This window comes from Oncorhynchus kisutch, linkage group LG15 (assembly GCF_002021735.2).
Source record: "Oncorhynchus kisutch isolate 150728-3 linkage group LG15, Okis_V2, whole genome shotgun sequence".
NCBI classification, from domain to species: Eukaryota; Metazoa; Chordata; class Actinopteri; order Salmoniformes; family Salmonidae; genus Oncorhynchus; species Oncorhynchus kisutch.
The window spans coordinates 73588995-73602552 of record NC_034188.2 but is presented as its reverse complement, the minus strand read 5'-3'; the positions used below and the strand labels follow the sequence as shown (position 1 = coordinate 73602552).

General features: G+C 45.7%; 1 protein-coding gene across 3 annotated transcripts in view; it reads right to left on the bottom strand.

Annotated features, from left to right (window-relative positions):
• The window catches only part of LOC109904879 (chloride channel protein 2-like), a 197085-nt gene that overhangs the window by 47422 nt on the left and 136105 nt on the right, over nt 1-13558 (bottom strand). For all 3 annotated transcript variants that reach the window (XM_031791067.1, XM_031791069.1, XM_031791068.1), the window contains 3 exons: nt 9690-9759; nt 9280-9390; nt 8059-8272 (listed from right to left, as the gene is read on the bottom strand). In XM_031791067.1, coding sequence (XP_031646927.1) covers nt 8059-8272; nt 9280-9390; nt 9690-9759 — 395 coding nt within the window. The remainder of the gene's footprint in view (nt 1-8058; nt 8273-9279; nt 9391-9689; nt 9760-13558) is intronic.

Sequence of the window (13558 nt, the reverse complement as noted above, 5' to 3'; positions counted from 1 at the left end):
GCAGGAATTTTAGCTGGACAGGTTGTATTGAAGGCTAGCTTCAAACAACCAAACCTGTCATCTGTTTGATTGGTTAGCTAGCTAGCTTTAATTTTATTGAACCTTTATTTAACAAGGCAAGTCAGTTAAGAACACATTCTTATTTACAATGATGGCCTACCAAAAGGCAAAAGGCTTCCTGCGGGAACGGGGGTCTGGGATTAAAAATAAATAAATAAAAACAATATAAATATAGGACAAAACACACATCACAACAAGAGAGACAACACAACACTACATAAAGAGAGACCTAGACAACAACATAGCAAGGCAGCAACACACAACAACACAGCATGGTAGCAACACAACATAACAACAACATGGTAGCCACACAACATGGTAGCAGCACAAAACATGGTACAAACATTATTGGACACAGACAACAGCACAAAGGGCAAGAAGGTAGAGACAACAATACATCACACAAAGCAGCCACGACTGACAGTTAATAACATATGCTGCTGCACCTTCTTCACCACGCTGTCTGTGTGGGTGGACCAATTCAGTTTGTCCGTGATATGTACGACGAGGAACTTAAAACTTACTACCCTCTCCACGACTATCCCGTTGATGTGGATAGGGGGGTGCTCCCTCTTCTGTTTCCTGAAGTCCACGATCATATCCTTTGTTTTGTTGACGTTGAGTGTGAGGTTATATTCCTGACACCACACTCCGTGGGCACTCACCACCTCCCTGTAGGCCGTCTTGTCGTTGTTGGTAATCAAGCCTACCACTGTAGTGTCGTCCGCAAACTTGATGATTGAGTTGGAGGCGTGCATGGCCAGTCGTGGGTGAACAGGGAGTACAGGAGAGGGCTCAGGGCGCACCCTTGTGGGGCCCCAGTGTTGAGGATCAGCGGAGTGGAGATGTTGTTACCTACCATCACCACCTGGGGGCGGCCTGTCAGGAAGTCCAGTACCCAGTTGCACAGGGCGGGGTCGAGACCCAGGGTGGGTCTAGGGTGTCAGGTAGGGTGGAAGTGATATGGTCCTTGACTAGTCTCTCAAAGCACATCATGATGACGGAAGTGAGTGCTACGGGGCAGTAGTCATTTAGCTCAGTTACCTTAGCTTTCTTGGGAACAGGAACAATGGTGGCCCTCTTGAAGCATGTGGGGACAGCAGACTGGGATAAGGATTGATTGAATATGTCCGTAAACACACCAGCTAGCTGGTTTACGCATGCTCTGAGGACGCGGCTGGGGATGCCGTCTGGGCCTGCAGCCTTGCGAGGGTTAACACGTTTAAATGTTTTACTCACATCGGCTGCAGTGAAGGAGAGGTTCGGCTGCAGTGAAGGAAGTTTGTTCAGGGCCATCAATGTGTCTGCTTGGGGGGAATATATGCGGCTGTGATTATAATCAAAGAGAATTTTCTTGGTATGCGGTCGACATTTGATTGTGAGGAAGTCAGGTGAACAGAAGGACTTGATTTCCTGTTTCTTGTTATGATCACACCACGTCTCGTTAATCATAAGGCATACCCCCCCGCCCTTCTTCTTACCAGAAAGATGCTTGTTTCTGTCGGTGTGATGCGTGAAGAAACCTGCTGGCTGTACCGACTCCGATAGCGTGTCTCAAATGAGCCGTGTTTCCGTGAAGCAAAGAACGTTACAGTCTCTTATGTCTCTCTGGAATGCTACCCATGCTCGGATTTCATCTACCTTCTTGTCAAAAGACTGGACATTTGGTGAGTAGTATGCTCGGGAGCGGTACGCGATGTGCCCGTCTCCGGAGCCTGACCAGAAGACCGCTTCGTCTGCCTCTTTTATGGCGTCGTTGTTTTGGTTCGCCGGCTGGGATCCGATCCATTGTCCTGGGTGGTGGGCAAAACAGAAGATACGCTTCGGGAAAGTCGTATTCCTGGTCGTATTGATGGTGAGTTGACGTTGCTCTTATATCCAATAGTTCCTCCCGACTGCAAGCTAAAACTCTTTGCTAAATACATGGCTCTGGGTCTGGCTGGCAGTGGCAGGAGTATCGGGTAACGTTAGTTACAGCATGGTGAGGGTGAATAAAACTTTTCAACATCTTACTAGCTAGCTAACAACATTAGCAAAGCCAGCTGCACAGTCACAGCTACCTAGCAACATTAGCAAAGCCAGCTGCACAGTCACAGCTACCTAGCAACATTACATAATTTCTAATTTCTGGAAGCAGTGGAAACCCAATTCGAGCTAGCCAACCAAGGCTAGCCCATCCTGGGTTGACTTCAGTATAAATGGAAACAGGTCTTAATAGGTGTGATCATTAGAGTGTGGGTGGTTGACCAATAGTTAACAGAAACAGAACAGATACATTGCTTCAGGTTATATTGAATGTCAGCCATACGCTAACAGGCCTTTAATGATAGATGAACAGAAGAGGTGACAGAGCATCTTGCATTCTCACAACTCTGAGAAAACTGGTCTACATTGTCATTTTTGTGCCAACTGCTGTCAGTGTGTAGGTGTGTACACACCTGCACATTGTGTAACTACATGTTGTAACTTTGTATAATCTACATGTAAATGAGAAATTATGTAACAGCACAATGAAAAACAACACAACCTACACTTAGCTCACTTAACAATGTCTAATGATGCGCGCTTGCACACACACACACACACACACAGGCACACACACTCCTGGTCCACTCTGTCCCCTGTGGTGAACTCAAAGCATAGTGGGTGGTGTGAAGGAGAGCGAGAGTGAAAGAGGGGGAGAGCGAGAGATAAAGAGAGAGAGACAGTGAGAGAGAGAGAGAGAGAGAGAGAGAGAGAGAGAGAGAGAGAGAGAGAGAACGAGAACGAGAACAACCAACCCAAGAGGAACGACTAGTCCCCTCACTAGTCCCCAACCTAGCAAGAGGAACCACTAGTCCCCTCACAAGTCCCCAACCCAGCAAAAGGAACCACTAGTCCCCAACCCAGCAAGAGGAACCACTAGTCCCCACATTAGTCCCCAACCAAGCAACAGGAACCACTAGTCCCAAACCCAGCAAGAGGAACCACTAATCCCCAACCTAGCAACAGGAACCACTAGTCCCCAACCTAGCAACAGGAACCACTAGCACCCTCACTAGTCCCCAACCCAGCAAGAGGAACCACTAATCCCCAACCTAGCAACAGGAACCACTAATCCCCAACCCAGGGAGAGAAACCACTAGTCCCCAACCTAGCAAGAGGAACCAATAGTCCCCGCACTAGTCTCCAACCTAGCAAGAGGAACCACTAGTCCCCTCACTAGTCCCCAACCTAGCAAGAGGAACCACTAGTCCCCAACCCAGCAAGAGGAACCACTAGTCCACTCACTAGTCCCCAACCTAGCAAGAGGAACCACTAGTCCTCTCACTAGTCCCCAAACTAGAAAGAGAAAACACTAGTCCCCTCACTAGTCCCCAACCCAGGGAGAGAAACCACTAGTCCCCAACCTAGCAAGAGGACCCACTAGTCCCCTCACTAGTCCCCAACCTAGCAAGAGGAACCACTAGTCCCCGCACTAGTCCCCAACCTAGCAAGAGGACCCACTAGTCCCCGCACTAGTTCCCAACCTAGCAAGAGGAACCACTAGTCCCCGCACTAGTCGCCAACCTAGCAAGAGAAACCACTAGTCTCCAACATAGCAAGAGAAACCACTAGTCCCCTCACTAGTCCCCAACCTAGCAAGAGAAACCACTAGTCCCCAACCTGTCAAGAGAAACCACTAGTCCCCTCACTAGTCCCCAACCTAGCAAGAGAAACCACTAGTCCCCAACCTGGCAAGAGAAACCACTAGTCCCCTCACTCATCCTCAACCCAGCAAGAGGCACCAAGAGATTTAGACAGAAGAAAAAGACAGAAGGAAACAAAGGGGGATAGATAAACTATCCGCTACCCGGATAAAGCACTAAATAAACTTCAGTTAGTGCAAAATACGGCTGCTAGAATCCTGACTAGAACCAAAAAATGTGATCATATTACTCCAGTGCTAGCCTCCCTACACTGGCTTCCTGTTAAGGCATGTGCTGATTTCAAGGTTTTACTGCTAACCTACAAAGCATTACATGGGCTTGCTCCTACCTATCTTTCTGATTTGGTCCTGCTGTACATACTTACACGTACGCTACGGACGCATGCCTCCTAATTGTCCCTAGAATTTCTAAGCAAACAGCTGGAGGCAGTGCTTTCTCCTATAGAGCTCAATTTTTATGGAATGGTCTGCCTACCCATGTGAGAGAAGCAGACTACGTCTCGACCTTTAAGTGTTTATTGAAGACTCATCTCTTAAGTGGGTCATATGATTGAGTGTAGTCTGGTCCATGAGTGTGAAGGTGAACGGAAAGGCTCTGGAGCAACGAACCGCCCTTGCTATCTCTGCCTGGCCGGTTCCCCTCTCTCCACTGGGATTCTCTGCCTCTAACCCTATTACAGGGGCTGAGTCACTGGCTTACTGGTGCTCTTTCATGCCGTCCCTAGGAGGGGTGCGTCACTTGAGTGGGTTGAGTCACTGACGTGATCTTCCTGTCTGGGTTGGCGCCTCCCCTTGGGTTGTGCCGTGGCGGAGATCTTTGTGGGCTATACTCGGTGTCTCAGGATGGTAAGTTGGTGGTTGAAGATATCCCTCTAGTGGTGTGGGGGCTGTGCTTGGTAAAGTGGGTGGGGTTATATACTTCCTGTTTGGCCCTGTCCGGGGGTATCATTGGATGGGGCCACAGTGTCTCCTGACCCCTCCTGTCTCAGCCTCCAGTATTTATGCTGCAGTAGTTTATGTGTCGGGGGGCTAGGGTCAGTTTGTTATATCTGGGGTACTTCTCCTGTCTTATCCAGTGTCCTGTGTGAATTTAAGTACACTCTCTCTAATTCTCTCTTTCTCTCAGAGGATCTGAGCCCTAGAACCATGCCTCAGGACTACCTGGCATGATGACTCCTTGCTGTCCCCAGTCCACCTGGCTGTGCTGCTGCTCCAGTTTCAACTGTTCTGCCTGCGGCTATGGAATCCTGACCTGTTCACCGGACGTGCTACCTGTCCCAGACCTGCTGTTTTCAACTCTCTAGAGACAGCTCTTAATGATCGGCTATGAAAAGCCAACTGACATTTGGTGCTGACTTGCTGCAACCTCGACAACTACTGTGATTATTATTATTTGACCATGCTGGTCATTTATGAACATTTGAACATCTTGGCCATGTTCTGTTATAATCTCCACCCGGCACAGCCAGAAGAGGACTGGCCACCTCATATAGCCTGGTTCCTCTCTAGGTTTCTTCCTAGGTTTTGGCCTTTCTATGGAGTTTTTCCTAGCCACCGTGCTTCTACACCTGCAACGCTTGCTGTTTGGGATTTTAGGCTGGGTTTCTGTACAGCACTTTGAGATATGGTGCGGCAGGGTAGCCTAGTGGTTAGAGCGTTGGACTAGTAACCGGAAGGTTGCAAGTTCAAACCCCCGAGCTGACACGGTACAAATCTGTCGTTCTGCCCCTGAACAGGCAGTTAACCCACTGTTCCTAGGCTGTCATTGAAAATAAGAATTTGTTCTTAACTGACTTGCCTAGTTAAATAAAGGTAAAAAATAAATAAAATATCAGGTAATGTACGAAGAGCTATATAAATACATTTGATTTTATTTAGCTAGGGGGCGTTATTTTCACATCCGGATGAAAAGCGTGCCCAAAGTAAACTGCCTGTTTCTCAGGCCCAGAAGCTAGGATATGCTAGATAGAAATACTCTAAAGTTTCTAAAACTGTTAAAAACATGTCTGTGAGTATAACAGAACTTATTTACAGTTACAGACCTATATCCATCCTGCCCATCTGAGGTCTTCGAAAGCCAAGTCAACAAACAAGTCACTGACCATCTCGAATCCCACCATACCTTCTCCGCTGTGCAATCTGGTTTCCGAGCCAGTCACAGGTGCACCTCAGCCACGCTCAAGGTACTAAACAATATCATAACCGCCATCGATAAAAGACAGTACTGTGCAGCCGTCTTCATCGACCTGTCCAAGGCATTCGACTCTGTCAATCACCATATTCTTATCGGCAGACTCAGTAGCCTCGGTTTTTCTAATGACTGCCTTGCCTGGTTCACCAACTACTTTGCAGACAGAGTTCAGTGTGTCAAATCGGAGGGCATGCTGTCCAGTCCTCTGGCAGTCTCTATTGGGGTGCCACAGGGTTCAATTCTCGGGCCGACTCTTTTCTCTGTATATATCAATGATGTTGCTCTTGCTGCGGGCGATTCCCTGATCCACCTCTACGCAGACGACACCATTCTGTATACTTCCGGCCCGTCCAAACGAGCTTCAATGCCATACAACATTCCTTCCGTGGTCTCCAACTGCTCTTAAACGTTAGTAAAACCAAATGCATGCTTTTCAACCGATCCCTGCCTGCACCCGCACGCCCGACTAGCATCACCACCCTGGATGGTTCTGACCTAGAATATGTGGACATCTATAACTACCTAGGTGTCTGGCTAGACTGTAAACTCTCCTTCCAGACTCATATCAAACATCTCCAATCTAAAATAAAATCTAGAGTTGGCTTTCTATTCCGCAACAAAGCCTCCTTCACTCACGCCGCCAAACTTACCCTACTAAAACTGACTATCCTACCGATCCTCGACTTCGGAGATGACATCGCCAAAGATAGCTTCCAATACTCTACTCTACTTCCAAACTGGATGCAGTTTATCACAGTGCCATCCGTTTTGTTACTAAAGCACCTTATACCACACACCACTGCGACCTGTATGCTCTAGTCGGCTGGCCCTTGCTACATATTCGTCGCCAGACCCACTGGCTCCAGGTCATCTACAACTCCATGCTAGGTAAAGCTCTGCCTTATCTCAGTTCACTGGTCACGATGGCAACACCCATCCGTAGCACGCGCTCCAGCAGGTGTATCTCACTGATCATCCCTAAAGCCAACACCTCATTTGGCCGCCTTTCGTTCCAGTTCTCTGCTGCCTGTGACTGGAACGAATTGCAAAAATCGCTGAAGTGGGAGACTTTTATCTCCCTCACCAACTTCAAACATCTGCTATCTGAGCAGCTAACCGATCGCTGCAGCTGTACATAGTCTATCGGTAAATAGCCCACCCAATTTTACCTACCTCATCCCCATACTGTTTATATTTATTTACTTTTCTGTGTTTTCAATTGGTTTTCTATGGTATACTAGATTTATGAGGCATCTGGTTACAGTTCCTATGGCTTCCACTAGATGTCAACATTCTTTAGAAATTGGTTGATGTTTTTCCTTTGAGTAATGAAGAAGTAGCCCTTTCTTTTCTGGGAGTCGAGCCAAGTGGACTGTTTTGTTTGGGGCGTGCGACCTGAAGCTCGCTCCACTTTAATTTTATCCGCTATTGAACACAGTTTATCCCGTCTTAAATTTGATTGATTATTTACGTTTTAAATATCTAAAGTTGGATTAGGAAAGTTGTTTGAAATATTTGGACCAAGTTTACAGGTAACGTATTAGATCATTTGTAGTCATGTTGGGCGAGTTGGAACCGGTGTTTTTCTGAATCAAACGCGCCAAATAAATGGACATTTTGGGGATATAACGACGGAATGAATTGAACAAAAGGACCATTTGTGATGTTTCTGGGACATATTGGAGTGCCAACAGGAGAAGATCTTCAAAGGTAAGGCATGAATTATATCGTTATTTCTGAGTTTTGTATCGCGCCTGGCGGGTTGAAATATGATTGTCATGTGTTTGTATGATGGGGTGCTGTCCTCAGATAATAGCATGGTTTGGTTTGCTTTCGCCCTAAAGCCTTTTTGAAATCTGACATTATTTCAAGAAGTTAAGCTTCATTTTGGTGTATTGCACTTGTGATTTTATGAAAGTTAAATATTTTTCATAATTTAATTTGAATTTGGAGCTCTGCCATTTCACCGGATGTTGCCAAAACGATCCCACTAATGGGATTTGATCCATAAGAAGATGTTATTAACTTAGATAGATAGATAGTTAACGTAGATTGATAGTTAACAAAGATAGACAGTTAACATAGATAGATTGATAGATAGAAGTGTAGTCCTACGTACTCGTGGTGTCCCCAGCCCAGCTCAGGGAGGTAGGGTAGTTTCTTGATCCTGATGATGGAGTCATATAGCGAGGGCTGGAGGGACTGGGCCACGGCGTTGGCCAGTATTACCGCTATCATCACCGGCAGGATGTGGCTGATCTGACCCGTCAGCTCAAACACAATGACCGCTGTCGACACCGTGTGGGTCACCGCTCCAGACAGGGCTGCCGCACCTGGGAGATGAGGAGAGGAAGGGAGGGGAGAGGAGAGAAGAGAGGATGAGAGGAAGAAAGGAAGAGAGCAGGAGAGGAAGGAATGGGTACAGATAAAGGTTACTGTCCATTGACATTAGTAAAGTAATATCAGTGCAATAATACATCTTATGCCCTCAACTCTATACTGAGCCTTCATCAATAATACTGGAACAACAAAGTGAGGAGGGGCGAAGGGGGGGAGGGATGAGAAGGGAGGGAAGGAGGGAGGGAGGAGAGGGGAGGGAGGGAGGGAGGGATGGAGGAGAAGGGAGGGATGGATTAGGGATGGGCGAGATGACTGTACCCCACAAGGTCAAAGATAAAAAAAGTTTAAAAAGTTAAACATTTTAAACATCTTCAATATTTTGTAACCGTTATTGAACAAAGAAAAAGAGGTGAGTGGATATAATGAGAGGAAGAAGAAGGAGTGGAGAGAGTGGGCAGCAGTGATAGAGGAGGGAGAGAAGGTTGATTATTCCTAACATAAGAATGGAGTGAGGAAAGAGAGCGCGATTTCATTTGATTTGAGAGACAAAGACAATGAGAGGGTAAATGTAGCCATGCTGAGATTAAAGAGGGGGAACATCAGAGAGACAGAAAGCTGAGTTAGAGGTGAGTCAACAACATCAGCACCCATTAGACACAAACACAGTTGACATCAACCCCTACACTGAACAACAGCATAATCAGCACAACCGTCAACAACAATGCTAACAGCAATATCACTCATAGCAACAACATTAAAGGACATCTTGCCAAAGGGGACTTCTAAAGCGCATCATTTAGATTTTATCTTTGACATAAATGTCTTTATATTACTACTGGGTCTAGCAGTGTCTTATTGTATCTGGCTTTCTATTTCCTAATTGTTACAATAATGGTGTCTAGATGTGTCTAGTCTTGAATAGGTATTGTTAATCTTGTCTAGCTATACCAATCTTTGTCTTTGTTTGTGTGTGTATGTCTGTGTGTCTACAGTAACTCACCCACAACGGCGTACCCTCCTGGCACTATGGGGTAGATGGTGCCATCAGAGTGGATGCCATCAGGGAACCAGGCAGCCATGCTCTCCCCGACCAGACGGCCAAACGCTGCCCCTAGCACACACACACGCGCGCGCACGCACGCACGCACGCACGCACGCACGCACGCACGCACACACACACACACACACACACACACACACACACACACACACACACACACACACACACACACACACACACACACACACACACACACACACACACACACACACACACACACACACACACACACACACACACATTTAATGAGAGCGTAACATACTGGTACACAGACACTCACAAGACTGCATAGCATAGCATGTTCCCAGGGTTAACATTATTGCTGAAACACACACACACACTTGTCTTACCAATGACGAAGACGGGCATGAAGGCTCCACATGGCACAGGAATGGTGGTGGCCAGAGCAGACATCCAGAACTGAGACAGACACACAGATACAAAGTCACAGAGGGAACAGTGTGGCCTTTCAGTCAGCCAACAGGACAATCCTCCATTTAACTCAGCTCCTCTGACTTCTGATCAGAACTGTCTTTTATTCTGCCCTATAAAAGAAAATACTCCATTGTGATAGACTCATCTCTTCCCAGGCGCGAACTAGCTAACGTCAGTCCCCATCTGGGTGAGATTGAACTGTCACACACCGCCTTCATTTGATGAAAACCCTGAAATGAACTGAACTCTGGATAATGACCAAGCTGATTGGAAGATGCAGTCGCCACCGACGGGAGAGGCGGCTAATTAGAGACAAACAAAAGGAAATGTCAGTAGTGATTGGCTTGGGTCATCTTCTCGAACTGCACTGTTGGTTAAAGGCTTGTAAGTAAGCATTTCACAGTAAAGTCTACACTTGTTGTATTCGGTGCATGTGGCAAATGAAGTTTTATTTTATTTTATTTACCGTATCCTGGGATATTTGGAAAAATTCAAGGGATGGTTTTTGAATACCGTCAAAACTATTTATTTGAAGTTTGTTGTGGAAATTCACCACTAAGGACTCAGACTCAATATAACATTTTCCCTCAAGTTTTTAAATACATTTTAATATTTGTAGCTACTTGTGCAATACGTTAGGAGATAAAGCAAATTGCGTTCTTCATTTCAACTGTCACATTATTTTACATTATGAAGCTTACCATAGTTCCCTAGAACAGTTGCGCCAGTCACGTTTGTTTGTAAAGAGCGCAACAGGAGAAAGCAGTAGTGTTCAGTGGAGGCTGCTGAGGGGAGGACGGCTCATAATAATGACCGGAACAGAATGAATGCGTTTGATGTATTTGATACCATTCCACTGATTCCGATTCAGCCATTACAACAAGCCCATCCTCCCCAATTAAGGTGCCACCAACCCTCTGTGGTAGTGTTCTATATCTATCAGCGAGTCTTCGTTCTGCAGCGTACATGAGGTGATGAAGTTACACTTGTATGCAATTCACTAAATGTTTGCCATCAGAAATCTTAAGATGATTTTCTGCCAGAATTCAAAGAGTTCTGGATGAGTTCTGTACAGCTGGCATTTTTTCCCCCGTGCTTCCTGCTATCATTTGTTTTCTTCTACCCTCTGCTCCATGTACACATGCTGCTCTTCCTTTTGAAAAGCATGCATCACAACTTTGTTCATTCGCACAATTTGTCTAGTTCACTTTCGCTTGTAAATGTCCACACTCACCAAAAATGACATTCGGTAGATACTAGCTATGCTTGTATAACTTTATGAGCTGGATTTGTTTGGATTTGCAATTAGTTTGTTGGTTTTCGCTCATTAGCCTTTAGCTAACAGCGTTGATGTGATTTTAATATTACTTGTGCTAATTTTGTTAGAATTCTAGTAATAGATGCACAATGGGCTTTTTGTGTTTTTAGCGCCCCTTTGTGTGCTATGCCGGTAATACCGTAAATCCCGGGATGGCAGAGGAACGGTATGCCGATATGAAATTCTGGAACTGACCAAGCCTAGTCACCGGTGACACACACACACACACACAAACACACACACACACACCTTTCCAATATAGCCACAACCCCACACATACAAACACCCCTACACAACCTTCACACAGGCCAAATAAAGAGAGCTTCCTCTCCGGAAGCCACAGCTCCCTAGGGATTCAGTTTTTGCAAGGAGAGGATGGAAGTGTGACGTGGCCATTACATAAACCTCTCAACAACTATCTGCCTGGTTTAGAGGTTTAAATAGACCTCTTAATTACACTCATCTCTCTCTCCTTTCCATTTCCCCCATTCACATCTCTTTCTTTTCCGCTTTCTCCCTCCCTCTCTCTCTAGTTAGCCGTAATTAAGCCCAGCTGCCAGTGTGATCTAATGGATCTCTGTCAGTAACTCTACACTCTACACTGCTTTCACACCTATCCAAACACACACACACACTCACAAACACACACGCACACACACACAAACATAGAGGATTACTGCGTCATTCACACATATGTGAATGTCATTGGGGATTACTGCGTCATACACACACCTGTGTCATGGCACAAACACACACAGTAGGAGTCATTGATGGAAAATGGAGCATGGCAGAGAAGAATGTGTGTGGCGGGCTGCCACTTGACACCACACATGACACACACAAGTAATAGTCTAACCTAATAGCTGTTATGCTGTCAATTACCATGCACCATGATGGAAATGGTCAGAAATTTGGCAAAAATTACAATCTAACTTCTCAAAAAGGTGAACACACTGTCTGGCCAGGCAAACTTCAATAAGGGAGAGAGGTTTAATGGATCTGGAAACTCATAACATGGGCTTAAGGTTATTACAGAGGTATGAACTAAGATGGCACCTGGAGGAGTGTGAGTGTGTAGGCAGAGAAAAGTAGAGCGAAAAAAATAAGTATTTGTCTGTGTGTATTTGTGTGTAGTGCCTTTCTGTACTTCTTTAAGACACACACACAGCATTGCATTGAGTGGACACTGCTGTATGTCAATCTACTTATTCAGTTTAAGGTTACAGGGTTCCCTAGAATTGAATTGTCTTACCTAACAGTAACACAGCTCTCTCTTCTAACACTCTCCTTTTTCATCTGCCTCCACACCACCACTTTCTTTCTTTCTTTTTTTCTATCCCTCTCTCTCTGGTCTCTAATGAGAAGAGAGGAGACCAGGCTTGGTTTCTGTTGACTGCCTTGTTTGATATAAAATCATTATTACTGCTCTAGTAATTAGTCCCCTCTGTCTTGCACGCACACACACACACACACAGGTGCGAGGAAAATAATTTAGGCAGCGTGCGATGACGTCACTTCCCCTTCATTGGCAGTCGCTAGGACAGCAGGCAGGGCAGCTATTCCCATGGTGACGGGCGGTGGTGACGTTGGCCTCCCTGCCCAGTGACAGTCACCCTGGGTTCTTACCTCCCTGCCACAGGGTTGCCTAGGCGATGCTCTTGCTGACTCACACAGGTATGAGCAGACAGATATGGCTTCATTATTACTGTATCATCATGGAATATCACCTACAGTACTATACCTCAGATATAACTTTCAAACCAGGTGGACCTTGGGATGCTGCAAGAGGGGACTTCAACTACTAAACACATGCACACACACGCAAACACACAATGTAATCCCAAATCACAGAATCCCTGATTACTGACCTTCTGTGCCAGAACCAACAACCTTTACAGAATAACAGCGGAAGATGGTCATAAAATAGCTGATGCAATCACTGCAAAACAACGGGAACACCCACCGCATCAACATCCTACTGTAATATTCTCCTGTAACATCCTACTGTAACTGTACTGTCTAATGCATAGTAGCTATAGTCCTATATCTCCTTCATACTCATCTTTATAATTCCTTTAAAACGCCCCTTTTCCTAGTTTCGTTTGACTCTTGCTTCCTCCATGTCTCTTCTCTAACTCTGTTCTCGTCTGTCATTTCTCTCACTCACTAGGCAAAAGCACAGACAGACACACAGTAAAAGTGGGCCACAGGTGAGTGTGGGCCTGTAAAAGGGAGATGGAGGTTTCTATGGTAAGGTTTATAATGTTTATAGACAGCCAGGCAGAGCTGGAGAACACACACACAAGAAGTCGCCGTCGATAGACATGGACGCGCTGTTTCTGGTGTTATTTCTTACATTATTAGCCCAGAACATTTTTTGCATTATTACATACTGCCGGAAATAGCTTTGGGATATCAGAGCGGCATTAACTCACCAGCATTTTCGACCAGAATTTCTACTTTCCT